A 21552-nucleotide genomic window follows, 5' to 3' on the forward strand; every position below is an offset into this window, starting at 1 on the left:
TATTAAATTAATAGGTAAAACAACTGATTTGGGGGTTGACTCTGATACACTACCTCAACTATACCGTTTTTTTGGTGTACACCCTAAACTTTTTTATCTCTTTTTATACACCATAAACAATTTATTTCTCTATTAAACATCACAAACTATACTTTCTCTTCTAATTACAACATAACGATTCTAAATTGTGATTAGATTTATTAAACCGGTAATTACGTTTCAAAAACCAAGATTAGCTTAACTAAACTCAAAAACTACAATTTATTTATCCCTTTTTGCCGTCAAACTGAAACCGGTCCATTTCATCCTCATCATCTTCGGCTTTACCCTCGTTTTTCTTTTTTCTTGCCTTCCTTTTTGTTTTTTTTTTTGTTTTTTGTTCTCATCTTCGTTTTCCTCACTACCATTGTTATAAACATCTTCCATATCAATGTCGGGTTGTATCTCATCCATGTTTCTTTCGTAGATTACGTAACTGAAAAAAAAAAACTAAGCCTACGAAACCACCAAGAGAGAAGCTATGAAACCAGAGAGAGAGAAGACCTTACCAGAGAAATTGAGAGGAAGAGAGAAATGAGTTATTCTCGTGATGAAGTTGAGAAACCCTAAGATTTGGGATTTTTGTTACGTAAAAGAAGAAGATGGGTTTTAATTATGGGTTTTTTGGGGCTTTCTTCTCTTTTTTTTATAGCAAAAAAAAATTGTAGATTTTGGATTCACTTAAGCTAATTATAGTTTTTTAATCGCGATTACCGGTTCAGTAAATCTAATCACAATTTAGAATCGCTATGTTGCAATTAGAAGAGAAAGTATAGTTTGTGATGTTTAATAGAGAAAAAATTTATTGATGGTGTATAAAAAAAAGACAAAAAGTTTAGGATGTATACCGAAGAAACGGTATAGTTGGGGTAGTACATCAGAGTCAACCCCTGATTTGGGCCTGAGCAGTATATACTTGTGATACCAGTCTCTGATGACGTGGCGGCTCGGGATTAGTCGGGAAAACGCGTTTTTGTGGGAAAGGAGAGAATTTTTTTTTTAATTGTAATATTACCTTTTGTAATCCTATGTTTTGATATATTAATTTTTGATTTTGCAAATTTTTTTTTATATAATACTTAAACTGGACTCACCAATGCAAACATATTTAGAAAGAATATCATAAAAAATCTCAAACAATAAACAAATATTATAAATAATATTAAAAAATTACTAATGATACTATACAAGTATCACCTACAGTAAAACCTCTATAAATTAATACTCTATAAATTAATAACCTCTCTAAATTAATAAATTCTTCAGGTCCCGAGTTGGAACCAGTGTAAAATATGACATAAATCGATAAATTAATAAGATAATAATTTTTTTGAATATACCATGTAAACATATGGTCCCATCTATATTATAAATTAATAATTATATAAACTTAAATATATATATATATATATTTAACTTTATATATATATGATATAAATTTATATATGTCATATATGAATTAGTATGATATATATTTAAGATATTATATGTAAAAAATTTAATGAAATATGATTCTATTATTCGAAAAAAGTTTGTATTGTTTTTTAAATTTAATAATTGCTTCTCTACTTGCAATTGGTTTTAAAAAGATATTGTTTGTAAAGAAAAATTTTATTTTTAGATAGATTTTTTTAAGAAATTACCAAATTAGGAAAATCTCTCTATAAATTAATAATTATTAATTTATCGATAAATTAATATCTCTTTAAATTAATAAAATTTTCTGGTCCCAACATTATTAATTTATAGAGGTTTTACTGTATAATCATGCACTCGAAAGTCTGGAATGAGAATACTTCGTTACGTTGCATTTTCTTTTTCATTAGTTAATGACTCACTGTGTAACTTTATACAAAAACCAAAACCTTGCACTGTAAATGAAATTAATATATCTTAACATAACAGAAACTAACCCCCAAAAAGCTCGAGAACATATGGTTCCTTTTTGTATAGTGTTACACTTACACAATGTAAATATGTAATACTATATCAAGTTATCAACAAGAGTAATTTAGAATATCTATATAAAATAGAAAAAAATAACAGAGCACTGAAGAGCAAAAAGAATAGGACAAAAATATTATAGATAGATTTGACGATGTCATTGGACAAAATTCACTACAAAAAATCAGGCTTCTAACGACGGTTATAATTATGGTTAACGTCGGTTGTCAAATGACCCTAATATATTGGCGTCGGTTTAGAAACCGACTTCTCAACGCCCGACGCTAAAATTAATAACTTCGGTTATTGAACCGACATTTGGTTTAACGTCAGAATATTTGTGCCGGTTTTCATAAATTTAACGTCAGTTTATAGTGACTTTAATATGCGTCACTCATGCAACCGACGCACGTATGTGCGCAATGATCATTTATTTTATTAATTTCCAATTGATTTATGTTAATACATGAAAATATATAAAAAAAACTCTCTTAATCCAGAGTTTGAAGCGCTTCTCTGGGCAATGAGATCCCTCACATCATTATCTATCTTTAATGTCGCCTTTGAGACAGATTGCAAAGAACTGACTCAGCTATTGGACACTCCGGATGAGTGACCCGCTTTTACTTTGGAGTTAGAAGATTTCAATGCTTTAAAACTTGGTTTCCCTCATTTTTTCTTAGATTTTATTCCACGTTTAAACAATGTCCGTGCTGATTGTCTCGCTAAGAAGGCAAGGGCACGTGATTCTATTTTTTCCCATGTAAGCTCCTCAACTCCGGACTGGTTTTCTTCCGTAGAAAACCGCCCGTTTCTAGCTTAAATGAATGAATTTATTTTGCCATCAAAAAAAAAAAAAAAAAAAAAATCCAAAAAGTTAATCCATATAAAATTCAGATATTCAAACATGATATGTCTCTACAGAGAAATCTAATAACAAGGACACAATCTTATAAGTTATAACAAAATACAAGAGATGTTTACTACTGTCAAGGAAACCTATACTCTCTAATAACATCAGTAGCATATATTATCAATGTTTGCTCTGTTGTCTCTCTCCATTTCGTTGCAGCTTTCCACATCCGCCGGTGACTCCTCATGTGACTCGTCACTGAAACCCGAGGGCATTGATATGATATTTAACAAATCCTTTCTATACATGCATCCTGCATCCTACATACCCAACATTAGCCACTGTCTTTCTTTGTTTTCTTCTGTCATGATCTAATAAGAGAAAGTTCAAAAACTATGGATGAAGAAGAGGCTTCAGACAACGAAATCATAAAGTAATTCATATTCCATTCGAGCACTCTTACGAAAGAGGTTGAACTATCCTGCAGATTATTCCCAATTCATGGCTTATAAATTCCAAGAATACTTGAAAAGCTAGTGACACAAATGCAGTGTATAAGCTGAATACCAAACAAAACTAGTATTTATGCAACCTATAAGCTGAAGACCATAGTAAAGAAGAAAAACGCATAGAGTTACTATAATGTAAGACACATACCTCTACATCACCATAGCCAGGCAGGCTGCAAAAGAAGAAAATCAGAACATTAAGCCAGCATACAAGGATATAAAAATATGGAAGCCATTAAGACAGTATAAAAGGATGCAAAAAATATGGAAGACATGGACACATGATCCGTACCTAGATCAATGATTGTTGTGATTGACTTGCAGGCTTGCAGCTCCGCAAGGTTAAAAATGAAATACCAGATCAATACTAACAACACTAGAGCAACAAAAAAAAAAGAGTAGAAAGTAACAAATGGAGCATTTCCTACCATTTTCTATGCGATCACCTTCCTATAAAACCAGAGTCTCCTTCCAACTAAATGGAGCATACATTGTATAATATCTCATTCCTCCTTTAAGCTTCTAGACTTACAGTGTTAACAGCTTCTAGGGATTGAACGTTGGTCAAAGAATCTGAGCGTATAGAAGAAATACCCTTTTAATCACAAATGTCAAGTGACTTGTCTTGTGTAAAGTCCAGTTCAAGAAGACGCAGAGTTTGAGAACTTGTTTCTAACATGTTCAAACCTGTATATACAAATATGATTGAGCTTCATCCATATATTATCCAAGACCAATTTCTTCAAAGAACCAAATCTAAAATTTATTAAAAAATCATTCTAATTTCCAAACTCTAATCATACATTTGACTGCTACCATAACTTTCAGAACAAATTGCATTCTTTTATTCATCGCAAATCAGTAATCAAATATTGATTACTGCCATAACTTCTTAAAAACTGATAGAGAGAGAGAACAACGAAGACAATAATGGAAGTCTAATCAAAATTACCTTAAAGCTTTCTGAAATTGAGAGGCCTCTTCGCAAACACAGCCTATCAATTATCTGCGAATCATCAAATCCTTAAAAGGAAATTGAAAATCCTTGCTAAAATCGAACAATTCAACTAGAAAGATAACAAAACTCTCAGAAGGAATTCACAACACTAACCTAATCGACCTCGAACGATCGATTACAAAAGAAGAAGTTTCGAGAAAGAAATTTTACCACGAATCGAGTTTAGACATGGTTTTCATCTTTGGATCTGAACTCCAGTATCGAGAGATGATCAATTCAACGGAAACGGAGACGCAAAGCCATGGAAGGATCATATGAGATCTCGAAATTTTAGATTTCACAAATTGAAACAAACTCGCGAGTCCTCTGAAGCGTTCTTCTTTTTTCATTTTTTTTTTTATCTGAAAGAGTTCAGGATCTTATTCTCCTGTGCCTTTCTATCTAAAAAGCTTTTCTCTTATGCCTCTGTTATAAAATCCATTTATTTTTTCTTTTCATTTAAATCGAAATAGAGAGAAAATACATCCTAACCCTTAAAACAAAACTATATTTACCGACCCAACCACTATTATTTCGGGTCAACCACCCAAAATCAACAAGTTACGGATCTTCTACCTCTTTTATTCTATTTCAATCAATTTGAAAAAGAAATAAATGTTATAAACCACATGTTGGATGGACTCCATAACCGTGGACCTTATGCATATTCTAGAAGGCCCATGTCCATGTCCTAGAAGGCCCATGCCCATGTTCTTGAAGATTCTCCTTATGACGGCCTATATTGTACTTAGTGGGCTTTTGGGCTTTAGGGTTTACTAGCCCAATGGGGATTTGTCTCCCCTCATCATGTATATATATGTATCGAAATCTCATTCATTAATCAATAGAACAACACAGTTTACAACACGTTATCAGCACGACTTGCTCTTAACGAAAACCCTAAAACCCTAACCCTAAAAATCGCGGCACTGTTCATCGCCGACACTGTTCATCTCGGTACTGTTCATCGCCGTACTGTTCATCGCCGTACTGTTCATCGCGGGTACTGTTCATCGCGGGTACTGTTCATCGCGACACTGTTCATCGTGGTACTGTTCATCGTGGTACTGTTTGCGGTTCGTTGCAGCAGCGTGAGTTACCGAGGTCTTTAGCTCCCGGTTCTAGTCCATACAACCCCATAAGGTGAAAGGTAACATCAAAACCCTAAAGCTAAAGAACCAACAATTGAACTTGAAAGTTAAGCAAAGAGAAACCCTAAAACGAATGATGATTGATTAAGTGATTGCTTTGCTTGTATGATTTGATTGCTTGTTTGATCCGATTGCTTGTTTGCTCGATTGTTTGACTCGTTTAGGTTGCTAGAAAAAGTTGATTATCGCTTAAGCTAAACTCGCCTAAGTTGCTAGAGAAGTTTTAATTGTCTAAACCTAAAATCGCAAAACGAAAATACATAAGCTAATAACCGAAACTTTAAAGGTCTAAAAACCTAAAACCTAAAACGAATCTAATCCAAAAAATTCCATAAGTTTAAATCGGCTTGATTGAGATTGTTTAGGTTGTTAGATTGTTTGCTCCTTTGATTGATTACATGCTTAACACCCTAAAACTAAAATTGCATGAACCCTAGAAAACTTAGAAAAGATAATCCTAAAAGAAATCTCAAAACCCTAAAACCTAAAATCCTAAATAAAATAGGAAACCCTAAAATCTAGGAAACCTTAAAATCCTAAATAAAATAGGAAACCCTAGATAATAGGAAATCTTAACAACCCTAAATCCTAAATAGGGAATCTTAAAATCCTCAATAAAATAGGAAACTTTAAAATTCTAATAGAAAGCATGAAAACTTAAATAAAATCCTAAATCCTATTGTACTCTAAATCCTAATTAAATTAGGAAATTCATAAATCCTATTCAAGATAGGAAAACTTTAAGAAATAGAAAATTTCCAAATCCTAATTAAAATAGGAAATCTTAAAATCTAAAATCATAAGTGAAATAGGAAAATTAATCCTAAAGTAAAGAGGAAAGTAAATCCTAAAAAGGAAAAGGAAAAGTTAATCCTAATAAAAAGAGGAAATCTAATCCTAAGCAAAAGAGGAAAGTCAAATCCCTAAGTAAATCGATTCATGGTTCGGTCTAAAATACCGCATGACACTAACGATTACATGATTTTGACTCAAAACTTTTCCTTGTAGATGTTGAATTACAACTTGTACTTTACTGCCCTAAATTTCTTAGGAGATAATTATTTTAAAATGGGCAATGGATACTAAGATTATCCTAAAGTCAAAAGGACTTGGTGAATGTATCTAATAAGGCAAGAATGCCAAGAGAGAAAGATAGATACAAGACAATATTAGCCACCATCTTATTGAGAGTCTCATAATCCAGGACTATAAGTCCGTGGATGAGTCTATTGCTAGATGAAAAAAAAAAATAAAAAAAAAAAAATAATGACTTACAGATAAAAACAGTGAGTTACGACCTCATAGATTAACCCCATTACCTAATGCCAATAAGGCCGCAGAGGATAAGAAAGAATCCAAAGAATCTAACCACGTCTAAAGTGATAGACCACACGGCCGTGACCGTGGTGGATGGAAAGGACGTGGTTGTGGCCACTATAACTCATCCGGCCGTGGGAACCACTATAACCGTGGATGTAGACCCAATTCCGGCCGTGGTCGAGGGCGAGGACGATGTGGTATTTCCAAACTACAACACTCGACCAAATGAGTATGCCATAGATGTGGTATTGAAAGGACGTGGTTGTGGCCACTATAACTCATCCGGCCATGGGAACCACTATAACCGTGGATGTAGACCCAATTCCGGCCGTGGTCGAGGGCGAGGACGATGTGGTATTTCCAAACCACAACACTCGACCAAATGAGTATACCATAGATGTGGTATTGAAAGGACGTGGTTGTGGCCACTATAACTCATCCGGCCATGGGAACCACTATAACCGTGGATGTAGACCCAATTCCGGCCGTGGTCGAGGGCGAGGACGATGTGGTATTTCCAAACCACAACACTCGACCAAATGAGTATACCATAGATATGGAATGGGAAACCATTGGGCTAAGATATGTAGGACTTCCAAACATCGTTGTGACCTCTATCAAGAGAGTGTAAAAGGGAAGAATCCTAAAGCCCATTTGGTATATAAAGATGGTGAACATGATCAAGATGATCTAATAGAGTATGAAACTTCTGATTGCATAAAAGAATCAAGTTGATAAATCTTACTTCGACATCAAAACCTCTATGTTTTTCTTTGCATTTTATGTGTTCATTGATTGTTATTTGCTTGAATTTATTTTATATTATTTTATGTTTAGAACATGATTCTTGTCCATATAAGAAATGGCCGAGGACAAGAACATAATTGTGGTGGATAGTGGAGCCACACAAAAGATAAGAGATATTTTCCTAAATCTCATAATGAAAAATGCCAATATTAGCACCATAGCGGGTATAGCTAGTCTTATTGAGGGCCATGGTCATGCCCATATACTTTTATCAAAGGGCACGCATCTTGAAATAAGCGATGCCCTATATTCACCCAGCTCGAAGAGGAGCTTGTCAAGTTTCAAAAATATAAGATTGAATGGTTTCCATATTGAAACAAAGGGTGAAGGGAACAAAGAATTCCTAAATATAATTGAGATCACCCAAGGACATAAGAAAGTCCTAAGAGACTATACCCGCATTATCCACTGGTCTCTACTATGCTAAAATCGATATGATCGAAGCTAATATGGCAATGAACAAAGAGTTCATCAAGAAATTCACTTTATGGCATGACCGGCTTGGCCATCCGGGTCATAGTATGATGCGTAAACTAATAACTAATTCAAAGGGGCACACCCTAAGAGAGAAAAGAGTTATCCCTAAGAATCTCACGTGTGAAGCATGTTCACAAGGGAAACTCATTATAAGGCCATCACCGGCTAAGGTAAATAAAGAGACCTTAAAATTTCTGGAAAGGATACAAGGAGACATATGTATGGTCCTCATTGATGCATCGACAAGATGGTCGCATGTTTGTCTCCTATCTACTAGAAACCAAGTGTTTGCTAGGTTATTGGCCCAGATAATAAGACTGCGAGCCCACTTTCCAGATTTTCCGCTTAAGACTATACGTCTAGACAATGCCGGTGAATTCACGTCTCAAGCGTTTAATGACTACTGTATGTCCATGGGGGTAAGTGTGGAACATCCCGTAGCACATGTACATACACAGAATGGATTAGCGGAATCCTTCATTAAACGAATTCAATTGATAGCTCGACCATTACTCATGAGGTCGAAGCTCCCAGTAGCCGCTTGGGGACACGCTGTTTTACATGCATCAGAACTTATACGCATAAGGCCATCTAGTGAACATAGATATTCACCATCCCAATTACTTATGGGTCATGAGCCAGACATATCCCATCTAAAGACTTTCGGGTGTGCCATATATGTACCGATTGCTCCACCACATAGAAACAAAGATGAGACCTCAAAGGAGGATGGGAATATATGTTGGATTTGATTCTCCCACCATTATTAAGTATCTAGAGCCAACTACGGGTGATCTATTTAAGGCTAGATACGCGGATTGTCATTTTAATGAATCCGAGTTTCCTACTATAGGTGGAGAGACGAACAAGCTGGGTAAAGCAATAAAAGAAATATAATGAAATCAAACATCCTTAAATTGGCAAGATCCTCGGACTCTGGCATGAGAATCAGAGGTCCATAAGATTATACATTTGAAAAGCTAGCTAATCAATTGCCAGATTCCTTTGCTGACCCAAAGAAAGTTACAAAAACGTACATACCAGCTTGTAATGCACCAGTACGTATTGATATCCAAAAGCGAATCAATGAAATTGCTACCGAGTCTAACACACGAAAGAAACGTGGTAGACCAATAGGTTCCAAAGATAAAAATCCTCGAAAATCAAAGAAAGGTGCAATAGGAATCCGAGGTTACTAAGGAAACCATCCCAGACATGGAGATAAGGCCGGCCGGCTCTAAGGTACAGGTACCATATAATGTAGCTTGGGACGCCAAGCTGCAAAGTATTAAAGGTCCTGACCATAATAAATCTCAAATCGATTATATCATGTCTGGAACATAATGGAACATATAAGAAATGTCGACATAAGATGATTTTGCATGCAAGGTAGCACTTGAATTTATGAATATAAATGAGGATCAGGAGCCCACGTCTATACTAGAGTGCACTCAAAGACTTGATTGATTAAATGGTACAAGACCATAAAACGTGGAGCTAAGAATCATTAAGAAAAGGAATGAGTTTGGTCCGACCTTAAGGACACCATTCGATGTAAAAACCAGTAGGACACAAATGGGTCTTTGTGAAGAAGAGAAATGAGAATAATGAAATCGTGAGATATAAGGCACGGCTTGTAGCACAAGGATTCTCACAAAGACCGGGGATAGATTATGAAGAAACATACTCCCCTGTGGTGGATGCTAAGACATTTAAATTTTGCTAAGTCTGGCTATATAAAGAAAAAGACTTGATTTGCGGCTAATGGATGTAATGCCTGCATATTTATATAAGTCCACTGGATGATATATATGAGATTACCAGAGGGTATTGAGCTCAAAGATAAAGATAAGAAAGGGTCTCGAGACCAATACTGCATAAGGCTGAACAAATCGCTTTATGGACTGAAACAAAGTGGACGCATGTGGTACAATAGATTAAGCGAGTACCTAGTCAGAGAAGGTTATAAGAATGATCCCATCAGTCCATGTATCTTCATAAAGAAATTTGCAAACGAAGGGTTTGTGATAATAGCAGTATATGTGGATGATTTGAACATCCTTGGAACCTCTGGGGAAATCGCCCAAACAGTCAAATATCTAAAGAAAGAATTCGAGATGAAAGACCTAGGCAAGACAAAATTCTGTTTGGGATTGCAACTTGAGTACGTGAATAATGGAATCCTTGTGCATCAAAAGGCATATACTGAAAAAGTACTCAAGAGATTCAATATGGACCAGGCCCACCCATTGAGCAGCCCAATGGTGGTGAGAAGCCTCGGATTGGATAGTGATCCATTCGGTCCAAAGAAGGATGAGGAAGAAGTTCTCGATCCTGAAGTGCCATACCTTAGTGCCATAGGAGCGTTAATGTACTTGGCTAGCCACACTAGACCAGACATATGTTTTGCCGTGAACCTCCTTTGCCTAAATTTAGTTCATGATCAACCCAAAGGCACTAGAAAGGTTTGAAGGAAGGTTTGGTTAAATTTTAAATTCTATTCTTCCTATGTTTGTTTATTTGGGTTTTATTCTATACTGATCTAACCAAAGAAGGTCTAGTTTGCTTTGGTTTAGTTTGTTTTGCTGATGCAGGTAAAATCAGATTATGGCATGGTCAATAGATAGGAACTACGTGTGGCTTGATCCCTTCCAAGGGTACGTAGGCAGCCTTCTTCAAGGCGCAGCTACTACAACATCAAAGACCATCATATGAGGAGACAACACGCCTGTATCGCTCAGCTCAAGGACGGCTACATCAAGGGAGATCGGACGAAGCACATTCTAACAAAGTTCTTCTTCACGCATGACTTGCAAAGGGATGGAGAAGTTCGAGTGGTACAAGTTCGATCCAGCGACAACTCAGCCGATCTCTTTACCAAGGCATTACCAACATCGACATTGAGGAAGCTCACGCATCAAATTGGAATGCGGAGACTTAAGGACTTGCAGGGATGACCAAAACAGGGGGAGTAATACGTGCTGTACTCTTTTTCCTTAACCATGGTTTTGTCCCAATGGGTTTTCCTGGTAAGGTTTTAATGAGGCAGCATCCCCAAGCGTATTACTGAGATCCTTTGGCATCTACACGGTTATGTCATCCAAGGGGGAGTGTTATAAACCACATGTTGGATGGACTCCATAACCGTGGACCTTATGCATATTCTAGAAGGCCCATGTCCATGTCCTAGAAGGCCCATGCCCATGTTCTTGAAGATTCTCCTTATGACGGCCTATATTGTACTTAGTGGGCTTTTGGGCTTTAGGGTTTACTAGCCCAATGGGGATTTGTCTCCCCTCATCATGTATATATATGTATCGAAATCTCATTCATTAATCAATAGAACAACACAGTTTACAACAATAAAAAGCTTTTCACTCTCTCTCTCTCTCTCTCGTTTTCTCTCTCTCTTTTTTTGTTTTCCTTCGTCAACGTTCTTTAAACTCAACATATTCACTATCCACTTTCCGAATTCCTCATCAATGTTGTTGTTTTCTTTATCCTAAACTGTCAAACATTGAAGGTAAGTCATTAATTTGTGAAATTAAGGTTGTGAAATTAGGGTTTTTATTCAAAATTAAGGTTTGAAATTGGGGAAATGGTTTAAATCTCTTAGATTTTTGTGTTTTATTTTGCTAATTCATGATGGCTCGTATCTGAGAGGTCTCCTCTATCGCGTCCACATGTACATCGAGAATTGGATCATTGTTTTTTTTTGTTTTGGTACAAATAAATTTTCTTGGTACAACTATAGTACAACTATTCATGACAGTGATGTTTGGATTTGCAGGATAATGATGAGGATTAGAAGGATATCCAACCATTACCACCTGAGAATTTTTACTTCAAGCAAACCGATTATACAGAGTAGTGTAAGTTATCATCAAAGACTGAAGAGATCCTTGGGAAAGGTGAGAAGAATTGGTTTCGCTTGCATCCAAAGTTTAAACACATTTGGCACATGCATAGGGAAGAGAACCACAAGTATACGTGTATGTGGAATCTTGGTTTTAAAAAGCGCGCTAATGGAGCGCAATGGCGCATAGCGCACCGACCCTTTAAGAAGAGGGCAACAAGATATAGAGGCGAGACGTGGATGTTGTTGCTTCACACAGTTTGTATGAGAGAAGAGAAATTATGTTGGTTTGTGGTTAATGGCATTCTCGTTCGGTATTCGCTTAGGGAACATGGCATGTTGTGTGGATTAGAAAGACTTCAAAGTGATTGAATAGATGAATGTCTGGTTTTTTTTTTGTTGGATGGATGTTTGGTTTTTGTAATCTTGGGTTGGTTTTGTTGGATTTTTTTTTGATGGATCCTATGTATTTCAAAAATTAGGTACAAGTGTTTTTTTATAGGTACAACTGTTTTTATTGGGTACAATTGTTTCTCATCGGTACAACTGTTTTTTGTTAGATACAAATGTATAATTATGACATTTGGATTTATGAATAAATCGATTAAGAAAATAAAATCAATATAAATGGGATCCATTAAAAACCACATCTAACATGTTATAATTCCAAAATCCCACGTGTTTGGACAAATAGAGCCCATTAAGAACCACATGTTTGGATAAATGGGACCCATCAAACTATGTTTTTCAAGTAGTTGTACTCAAGCTTTCAGTTGTACAGACATGAACATAGTTGTATTTTTGTGTTTTAAACTTATCATCAGTAGTACCTTGCACTCAGTTTATTTTCTGCAGTTGTATTTTCTATATTAGAAAATTAAACTACATTTAAAGCAATATCATATAATAATATGTGTAAAATAACATGTTTACATGTTTGACATAAATACTTGGTTAAAACTTACAAAGTAACTATGAAAGTATAATGAATGTTTGCTCTTTTGTAGGAACATAATTCTTTATTTAAAATTTTCAAAGTAACCATATAGTACTATGTGTTAAAGTATGGTATGTTTGTATTCGGTAACATAGAAATAGATGGAGTTTATTGGTTTTAAAATTTATTACTTTTAAAGTTAAAAGTGAAACGTAGTTGTACTACAGTTGTATCAGTTCTACTTAGTTGTATCACGAGAGTGTAAAATGTTAAGTTTTAAATTAAACGTACTTGTACCGCAGTTATACCAGATACTATAAGTTGTACCAAAACAGAACAAACGAGTTTTACAACCAAAGATAAACAATTACACCAACATAGAAATTAACTTTGACTACCATCATTCTGTAAATACTCGTACAAGCCTCCAATAGATTTTTTATTTCTTCCTCGATGTTCTCCGACCGATGGAAACCTTGTTATTCGAAGTCTTCCTTTTTCTTTTGACCAACATAAACCGGAGGGAAGACAGTCTTATCTCGTACGTGATCAGGTAGAATCTACTAAGACATATGAGGAATTAGATATATCGTCCGGTAATACGCCAGTGATCTCCTTAATAGATGCCTTCATCAAAAGAGCTTGACAAACATCTTCCCTTGAAATCCATTCTGTTTCATCTCCACTCTTTAAATTATCTCCCCCTTAATGAAAATGTATTAATGTGCAATGGTTATTACTCATTGTCACCTGAAACAAAATAAAAACTAACTTTAGAATAGTTGTTTTGTTATCTCTGTAATTCATGTTGTATCAGTAGTACCAGTTGTATCTGTAATATCAGTAGTACCATAACTGCAGATTGGAGAAATCTTATGTTCTATTTAGCTCGATTCAACCACTACTTCCATAAATTATCTACGCAATCCGACTTTAATAGACTAAAACAAATGAGAATTAATAAGATGAACTCAATAAACATACTAAAAACGAATTTTCAAGAAATTTAAGAATAGCTTTAAATTAGAACATAAATATCTTACATTACAAGTCTAACATAAATACTTGTTTCTATACTATCAACAAGTTTCAAACACGTTTAAGGTGAACAAAAACTGTAGAATAGGAAAAGAAATCACCTTCAATTGAGTTTTAATGGTGGATGCGTGAGTTATATGGATGTTTTGGAGAGGATGAGAGAGATGAATTGTGATTGGTTTATTTTTTGACGGTTTTAGTTTTTAATTCAACTATTTTTTTATTTAAATAATTCAAAAATTAAAAGAAAGGGCAAAGTGGAGAATGAAAATTATAATAAAGATATAAGGGTATGTAGAATAAATGGGGATAGAAGAGAAAAGCTTTGCACATATAGAGGCACAAGGGAATAACATCCAAGAGTTCATAAGCTTTAAAATATTTTGCTTGATTAAAAAGTGACTTTATCTGCCGTCGGTTATTGAAACGACGCCAAATTGCGTTTACCTCGAGCATTTAAAGTCGGTTTAGCAAACGACTTAAAAAAACCGACGTGACATATCGTATATCTTGTAGTGATTAATCCAAGGACTGATACATACAACTATTGTATTAATAAACCCATTAAAAAGTTTAGCAAAATATAAAATAATTTTTCAAAAAGATAATGAAAGTACACAATCCTATTGTTACGTTTGAAACTCAACTATTAAACATTAAAAAAATGTGTATATTTGCAGTCCAGATTACAAATTTATTTGGTGTACAGAAAAAGACTTCAATTTTAATTAATGAACCTACCTTATTTAAGCCAAAATACAGTTGGATCCGCTCTATCACACAATGGCATGATATGTTTTTTTTTTTTTTTTTATATGGCATGATATGTTGACTAAGAAGTGTATTTGGTTTACTCGGTTGTCAAGACTAATAAAAGTTGATCGAAACAATTTAGCAATCGCGTTTGCAGAAAATAAATATCTAGTGATGTATCGTTTTCCAAAAGAAACAAAAAAACCACTAATTGGTGCCGCGTGTCTAAAGATTCGCATGGGACCATGCATGCCTTGTACCCTTCTATATATAAACCTTTTTTTGGCTTCCTCGTCAGTTTCTTTTAAAAAATTCACAACACACTTTCGAAACTTAATTGATTTTCAGTTCGACGACTCCACGAAAATGGAAAATTCAGAAAATGTTCCCTCTTACGATCAAAACAACAACTTCACTCCTTATTTGACGAGAGATCAAGAACATGTGATCATGGTCACTGCTTTGCGACAAGTGATATCCAACTTCGGAAGTGACACTCCATGTCTCCATCACCCAACTCGATCGAATGCATGGGAAGCTCATCTTCCACCTTTGAATGCTGGTCCTTGTCCTCTTTGTAGTATCACCGGCTGCTACGGTTGCGTCTTCCCACGACACGAAGAGATAATTAGGAAGGAGAAGAAGCACAAAGGAGTGAGGAAAAAGCCATCAGGTAAATTCTATCCAAATGAGCTGTATGTTGAGCTGGAGAGACTGCTTTGACTGTACGGAGCTGAGCACAAGGTTTGTGTGAAGATGCTCTGTTACCGTTGGAGTCTAAAGAGGCTTTATCATTTGAATCTTTGATGGGCTTTGGTTGATCAGTGAAGCCCACACTTTTGTCTTTGTTTTGCTAGCTGAATACTAGGCCTGCACAAATAAACCGAACCAAATGTACCGAACCGACACCGAAGCAAAAAAACCGAACCGAATCGAACCGAAAATTTAAAAATAATCGAATGGATACTAAATTCTATAACCGAAATAACCGTAACCAAATCGATACCGAACCGATATAATTCGGGTAACCGAAATACCCAAAATACAATTATATTTTCAAAATAATTAGTTATTTATATACCAAATAATCAAAAATACTTGAAAAATATATAAAAATAATAATACTCGAAAGTAACCGAAATATATCCAAAAATTTCCGAAAATACTCAAAAATAACCTAAATATCCGAAAATATCCTAAACAAAATAACCGAATGGATACTAAATTTTAAAACCGAAAGAACCGGAACCGAACCGAAACCGAACCGAAATTTCAAAATATCCGAATGGATACTAAATTTTGAAACCGAAAGAACCGAAACCGAATGGACCAACCGATAACCGAACGGTTAACCGAAATCCCAGGCCTACTGAATACCCTTTACAGTTTTAGTAGTGCTAGTTTATGTATTTTCTTTACATCAGGTAAATTATGTTCCAATATGTTATATATAGCATGCAGTTTATGTACTTTCATAAGCCATCAGGTAAATGGTCGGCGGAGATATGGGATCCGAGTTTGAAAGTAAGGAGATGGCTTGGAACGTTTCCAACAGCGGAGATGGCGGCTAAGGCTTACAACGATGCGGCGGCTGAACTTGTCGTAAGAAGACCAGCTAGACGTGGCACAAAGAACGGAGAGGAAGCATCAACCAAGAAGACGACGGTGGAAGATGACTGAGAAAAATTAACGGAAGAGAAGCACACGAAGGTTATTCATGAGGAAGAAGCATCTTACTTGCTTCACAAGTAATTTATAAATTGTTTGAATAGTAAAACGTTATTTTGCAAGAAACTAAAGTGAAGCATTCTTTTATTTGGTTTGGTTTAATTCTGTTTGATAATACAAAACTTGATAAAGTAAGGTACTGGTCTTGCATGTGTGTGACTGTGTGTATTTTATTCTTTTTTTTTCTTCTTTCCAGTTGTGTGTATTTTTTTTTTTTTTTTGGTTTGGGTTTATTGTAGTTATACAATATTTGTAACCAATGACAATAAAGTCTATATTTTTATAGCATGTGATTACATAAAATTAAAAAAAAAACAAATGTAAGCATATATTAAAATCAATTAAGTTATTTTGAAATTTTATGACCGTTTGTTTAATTATAGAATTTAAACTCTCATTAACAAGAAGGGGAATCAAGGAAAAAAAAAATACTAATTAACAAGAAGGGAATCCAATAGTAGTATTCATCATACGGCGACGTTTTACTGATAAATGGGCTTACTTAACACAAAATGACGTGGTTTCATTTTAAGCGTGTTACTTATCGTCGCAGCAAATGGGTTTACATTAAGAGGCCCATTTGAGACATTACAAAATACCAGGCCCATTTCTTGTATACTCGATGCACCAAATTCTTCTATTCATTCCCATTTCTCTCTTCTTCATCTTCTCCCCTTCTCTCTCTCATCTGTATTTGTTGTCTCTCCATCGATCGTGTAACTGAGAACGAAGGATGCAAGCACTTTCCAGGAGATTAGTTCAACGGCCTCTCACCGGAGAAGCTTCGATCTACTCATCTTCTTCTCTCAGATCGCTCTATGGAGTCTCTAATCACCGTTAAGTTTCTGCCATTGATTTTTTTCTTCGATTCGGATGTTTTAGGTTGCTTATGAGTCTCGCGCTAATGAGAGATTTGTGGTTTTAATGATTTTGTGTGTTTCTGCTGATTTTAATCAGTGAATGGGACTGATAATCGTCGCTACTCGTCTTCCCTCGCTACGAAAGGCGTGGGACACCTCGCTCGCAAGGGTACTGGTGGGAGATCTTCCGTTAGGTATGTCATTTCTCTCTTTTAGGGTTTGTTTCCTTATTATTATGCTTGAGAATTCTCTTAGGAAGGAGAAAATGAAATTGGTCCGTGTTTGGATTTAAGTTAGCTTAGAGGATAGCTTTTGTGTATACGTTGCCGTTTACGGATAAATGTATCATCTCTAATGGCTTTGTGGTAGCTTTAGTATAGTGAATTTTTCTGTGCTTTCTGTTCTGTTTGTCTAGGGTTTGGTTTCTAAGGAAATGCTGGAGATTTCTCATGGGAATGAGAAATGTTATTGGTGTGTTGCTGTTAGGTTAAATCAAGCTTAGTTTGTATATCTTTTTTTAGTTTTGAGCTTAGAGGATAGCTTTTGTGAATTAGTTGCCTTTATAGAGAAATTTTTTCATTTCTAAGGGGTTCAGTGTAGCGGAATTTGTCAATTTCTATCGAGAGCTTCTGTTAAGAGGAAAAGAATATACGTTGGTCTATGAAAATCTTAATTTCTCCTTTGCTTTGCCAGTGGCATTGTAGCTACAGTATTTGGAGCCACAGGATTCCTGGGTCGTTATCTTGTGCAGCAGCTAGGTGAGTTGGGTTTATCATTGGTATTACCAGTTTGCTTAATCAATCTTGTTTTTTGTTTACATTTGTTGATTTTTTTGGTACTTGCTAAATTCAAGTGAATCTTTTCTTCCAGCTAAAATGGGATCACAAGTGCTTGTTCCTTTCCGAGGCTCAGAGGACTCTCCTCGACATCTCAAGTTGATGGGAGATCTAGGACAGGTAATATATTCTTTTATTTAGCATAAGCCTTTTGAGGGTATGCCACAAAAAACATCTTTTTAGAAAACTATGCTTTGGATCGGAAAATTTGATGTGTGTTTGTTGCCTGTATATTCCAGGTAGTTCCCATGAAATTTGATCCAAGAGATGAAGACTCGATTAAGGCTGTCATGGCCAAGGCTAATGTCGTTATCAATCTTATTGGTAAATTTATGTTGTCTATCTTATTTTTTTCTAGCAATTATTGTTAAACCTCTAAAAGAGTAGCACCGTTCTTTCCATTTTGAATGATATTTAATCTAATCCTCAGGAAGAGAGTACGAGACCAGAAATTTCAGTTTTGAAGATGCGAATCATCATATCGCTGAGAAACTTGCATTGGTATGTGTTTGAATCCTGATGAATTGTCTCCAAAAAATTTAGTGAACAGGTTTCCATTTTTGTTGCCCCTCAGATTGTTTCCTACTGCGGAAATGAGCTACACATTTTTTAACCTTCAGGATGATATGATCTACTATGGCTTGCTCTTTTGGTTATTTCTAATTAGATTGGGCTTTGTGGTTATGTTGTTTCAGGTGGCCAAGGAACACGGTGGGATAATGAGATACATTCAAGTTTCTTGCCTAGGAGCTTCAGCGTCATCTCCTTCAAGAATGCTGAGGGCAAAGGCTGCTGCTGAGGAAGCTGTCTTGAACGCGCTGCCTGAGGTATACTTGTCCGGCTTTCAGTACATATAACTCTCTCTTTTGTAATTATTATCATCGTAATTTTTTATTCATTCTTCATGGTCCTGCTTCTTTTTCATAGAAAAGAACGATCCTTTAGATTTTTTTGTGCAGAACTGGAAAAACTGTATAGGATGTTATTATTAAATTCTAAAAAATCTCATAAATTTTGAAAGCAAAAATGAACCTGGGATGGTTTATATAAAATTTTTGTCATCAGCATGCTGCTTCTAGTCAGTTCTTGATGTATATGTGTTTCGTAGGCCACCGTCATGAGACCTGCAACCATGATTGGTACAGAAGACAGAATCTTGAACCCCTGGTCAATGTTCGTTAAAAAATATGGTTTCCTGCCGCTCATAGGGGGTGGAACCACCAAGTACGTCTTAAATCCTTAGTGCAATTCTTTTCACTGGTTCATAGCAACTTGCAATGTAGATCTAGTTCCTTCCCTGACAACAACCCCATTGCAGATTCCAGCCTGTTTATGTGGTTGATGTTGCTGCTGCAATCGTTGCAGCTCTAAAGGATGATGGCTCCAGCATGGGGAAAACATATGAATTGGGTGGTCCAGATGTCTTTACCACTCATGAGTTGGTAAATTCTTTTAATCCTTCATTCTCTCTCTGTCACTGTGCTAGCTCAGTGGGTTTGATTTCCAAGTGTGTCTTGCAGGCAGAGATCATGTATGATATGATTCGTGAGTGGCCTCGGTATGTGAAGCTTCCGTTTCCAATTGCCAAGGTAAAAAGATCAAATGTGCACTGTCTATGGTAGAAACTCCAATACTAATTTCACATATGTCACAATCTGTTCCAGGCAATGGCAGCTCCTCGAGACTTCATGGTGAACAAAGTCCCTTTCCCCTTACCCTCTCCTCAGATCTTCAATCTGGATCAAATCAATGCACTTACAACCGATACACTTGTATCTGACAAGGGTTAGTCATTATTCATAGAAGTGAAATGGGTTCTTTCCTTTAGTTAACTGAGTCTCACTCTTTATTATACAACAATGGCTATTTCAGCCTTGAAGTTTCAGGATTTGGACCTTGTCCCCCATAAATTGAAGGGATATCCGGTCGAGTTTCTTATCCAATATCGCAAGGGTGGGCCTAACTTCGGTTCTACTGTCAGTGAAAAGATACCAACAGACTTCTACCCTTGATGCTGCTTCTCTGCTCAAAGTTCATTTTCTGGACTAACTTTTTCATGCAAGTGTCACAATGAGATTGCGGAAACCAGATTTGCTATGTTGATGCGTTTCATTTACTTCTGTCAATAATAAACAGGTCCTCCTCTTTGTTGTGTTCTGGAAAAAAATTATAACACATCTACATCATTATAAGTTAGAGAGGGGACAGTTTCTTTCTTGATGGGGCGATTTGGTCCCTTAGAGGTTATGCAATGTCTGGTTTCGAACTCCATGTACTACTTTACTCTTGAGTAAAACTAAAGCCATATGCTTTCATATCTTTGCATTCCATATAGCTTGGTGTTGTATGTTTCACTAACGACAAAACGTTTCAACATGAATCTGTATGCAATAGAGGTTAAACCCTGAGTAATTTGAAGTTTCTGGTCAAGGGCATATTTTGACTCCGTTATGGCGTTATCTACTGATAATGAAATATTGATACCCATTAACCCATCTTAAGTCCTTCGGTACCCTTGATTTTGGGGGTGGGTATGGAATCTAGACATGCAAATCGTAGAATATATCACTTTGCTTCTAGCTGTAGAAAAAAGTAAAGAACTTTAGGAAACCCCAAGAACCAAGCAAAGGATTTAGAGCAGATATCATGACACTGGAGGGACAGGATAGACTCATTTTGCAGTCTGTCCCAAATGGAAGATGACGGAGACTATCCCGAACCCGAATCTGGCAGTGGTGGAATCAACTTGAATGGGAGAAATGTTGGTGCGGTGATGGTGGCGCCTAGGGATGTAGACATAGCGAGTCAAAGTGGTTGCAGGATCAACATCTACGTGAACAGCAATGTTCAAGCAACATGTGGTTCAGCTTTGATCGGTAGCAAGGTTAAGCTAAGAGATCCCGGTGTTCATCTCCATATCAAAGATGTTAAAATGACCCGCGACGATAACATATCTAGACAGAAGGAGATGAGCTTGATTAAGGTTGGGTTATGTTTGGTCTGTCTCTTTAACATCTTTTTAGTATTCATTCTCTTCCTCTCCTCTTGGTTCCGGAAGAAAATTGGTTCCGTATAGATCTCTCCTCATGAACTGATGTTCATGCTAAGAAGTAAGAACTATCTCGTCCATAATTACTTCCTCGATTAGTTGCTTATCTATTATCAAATGTTAAACTATTCCAGTAAGTTGATATCTAACGGTCAAAAACACATTTTATGTTGTATTAATTCATATCATTCCAGATTAAATCGAAGATTAATGCTATATGGTCCAGTTATGCAAATTCTGTAGTAGTTTTAGTGGGACATACTTGACAAAGTCAAGAGGCTACCGGATTAAAAGCAATGAAGTACGTACCAATTACAATCTCAAGATTCTCAACAACCGAATTATAACTACTATGGATGCGATCGTATCAGCACTAATGCACTGATCCCATCACAACT

The 21552-nt window shown here is 35.9% G+C and overlaps 3 protein-coding genes and 2 long non-coding RNA genes across 11 annotated transcripts; 3 read left to right on the plus strand and 2 right to left on the minus strand.

The window, feature by feature from the left end:
* Nucleotides 1–178: 178 nt before the first annotated feature.
* LOC110230559 lies at nt 179–1017 on the minus strand. Its single transcript, XR_002333721.1, has 2 exons — nt 549–1017; nt 179–475 (listed from the first exon to the last, which is right to left on the minus strand). It is a non-coding gene; the product is annotated as an uncharacterized LOC110230559 (long non-coding RNA).
* Nucleotides 1018–2849: 1832 nt separating this feature from the next.
* LOC9320261 lies at nt 2850–4753 on the minus strand. 7 transcript variants are annotated; one of them, XR_002333512.1, is made up of 6 exons: nt 4514–4751; nt 4298–4351; nt 3774–4032; nt 3638–3677; nt 3494–3518; nt 2850–3207 (listed from the first exon to the last, which is right to left on the minus strand). It is a non-coding gene; the product is annotated as an uncharacterized LOC9320261 (long non-coding RNA). The 7 variants fall into 7 exon arrangements; XR_002333509.1 differs by having other exon boundaries at nt 3638–4032; nt 4298–4412; nt 4514–4753; XR_002333513.1 differs by having other exon boundaries at nt 3638–4032; nt 4298–4340; nt 4514–4752.
* A 10254-nt stretch (nt 4754–15007) lies between these two features.
* LOC9322342 (ethylene-responsive transcription factor ERF120) lies at nt 15008–16544 on the plus strand. The gene is made up of 2 exons (XM_002884149.2): nt 15008–15354; nt 16168–16544. The coding sequence occupies exons 1-2, from the start codon at nt 15048–15050 to the stop codon at nt 16359–16361; spliced, it is 501 nt and encodes a 166-aa protein (XP_002884195.1). The 5' UTR covers nt 15008–15047; the 3' UTR covers nt 16362–16544.
* A 480-nt stretch (nt 16545–17024) lies between these two features.
* Nucleotides 17025–20435, plus strand: LOC9320262 (NADH dehydrogenase [ubiquinone] 1 alpha subcomplex subunit 9, mitochondrial). The gene is made up of 12 exons (XM_002884150.2): nt 17025–17245; nt 17367–17463; nt 17963–18027; nt 18140–18225; nt 18345–18429; nt 18536–18606; nt 18801–18932; nt 19214–19329; nt 19424–19547; nt 19626–19694; nt 19770–19890; nt 19978–20435. The coding sequence occupies exons 1-12, from the start codon at nt 17143–17145 to the stop codon at nt 20115–20117; spliced, it is 1209 nt and encodes a 402-aa protein (XP_002884196.1). The 5' UTR covers nt 17025–17142; the 3' UTR covers nt 20118–20435.
* Nucleotides 20436–20522: 87 nt separating this feature from the next.
* On the plus strand, nt 20523–21379 carry LOC9320263. The gene has a single exon (XM_021032016.1). The coding sequence runs from the start codon at nt 20798–20800 to the stop codon at nt 21179–21181; it is 384 nt and encodes a 127-aa protein (XP_020887675.1). The 5' UTR covers nt 20523–20797; the 3' UTR covers nt 21182–21379.
* The last annotated feature ends 173 nt before the right edge of the window (nt 21380–21552 follow it).

This window comes from Arabidopsis lyrata (genome assembly GCF_000004255.2).
Source record: "Arabidopsis lyrata subsp. lyrata unplaced genomic scaffold ARALYscaffold_3, whole genome shotgun sequence".
Classification (NCBI taxonomy): Eukaryota; Viridiplantae; Streptophyta; class Magnoliopsida; order Brassicales; family Brassicaceae; genus Arabidopsis; species Arabidopsis lyrata.

What these genes read in the sequence shown, in the direction of transcription:
- LOC9320263 (XM_021032016.1), top strand. Translation starts at nt 20,798, where the DNA reads ATGGAAGATGACGGAGACTATCCCGAACCCGAATCTGGCAGTGGTGGA.
- LOC9320262 (XM_002884150.2), top strand. Translation starts at nt 17,143, where the DNA reads ATGCAAGCACTTTCCAGGAGATTAGTTCAACGGCCTCTCACCGGAGAA. An exon ending in TGATGGGAGATCTAGGACAG is followed by an intron (nt 18,226 to 18,344) that starts GTAATATATTCT and finishes TGTATATTCCAG; the next exon opens with GTAGTTCCCATGAAATTTGA. An exon ending in TCGCTGAGAAACTTGCATTG is followed by an intron (nt 18,607 to 18,800) that starts GTATGTGTTTGA and finishes ATGTTGTTTCAG; the next exon opens with GTGGCCAAGGAACACGGTGG.
- LOC9322342 (XM_002884149.2), top strand. Translation starts at nt 15,048, where the DNA reads ATGGAAAATTCAGAAAATGTTCCCTCTTACGATCAAAACAACAACTTC. An exon ending in AGTGAGGAAAAAGCCATCAG is followed by an intron (nt 15,355 to 16,167) that starts GTAAATTCTATC and finishes ATAAGCCATCAG; the next exon opens with GTAAATGGTCGGCGGAGATA.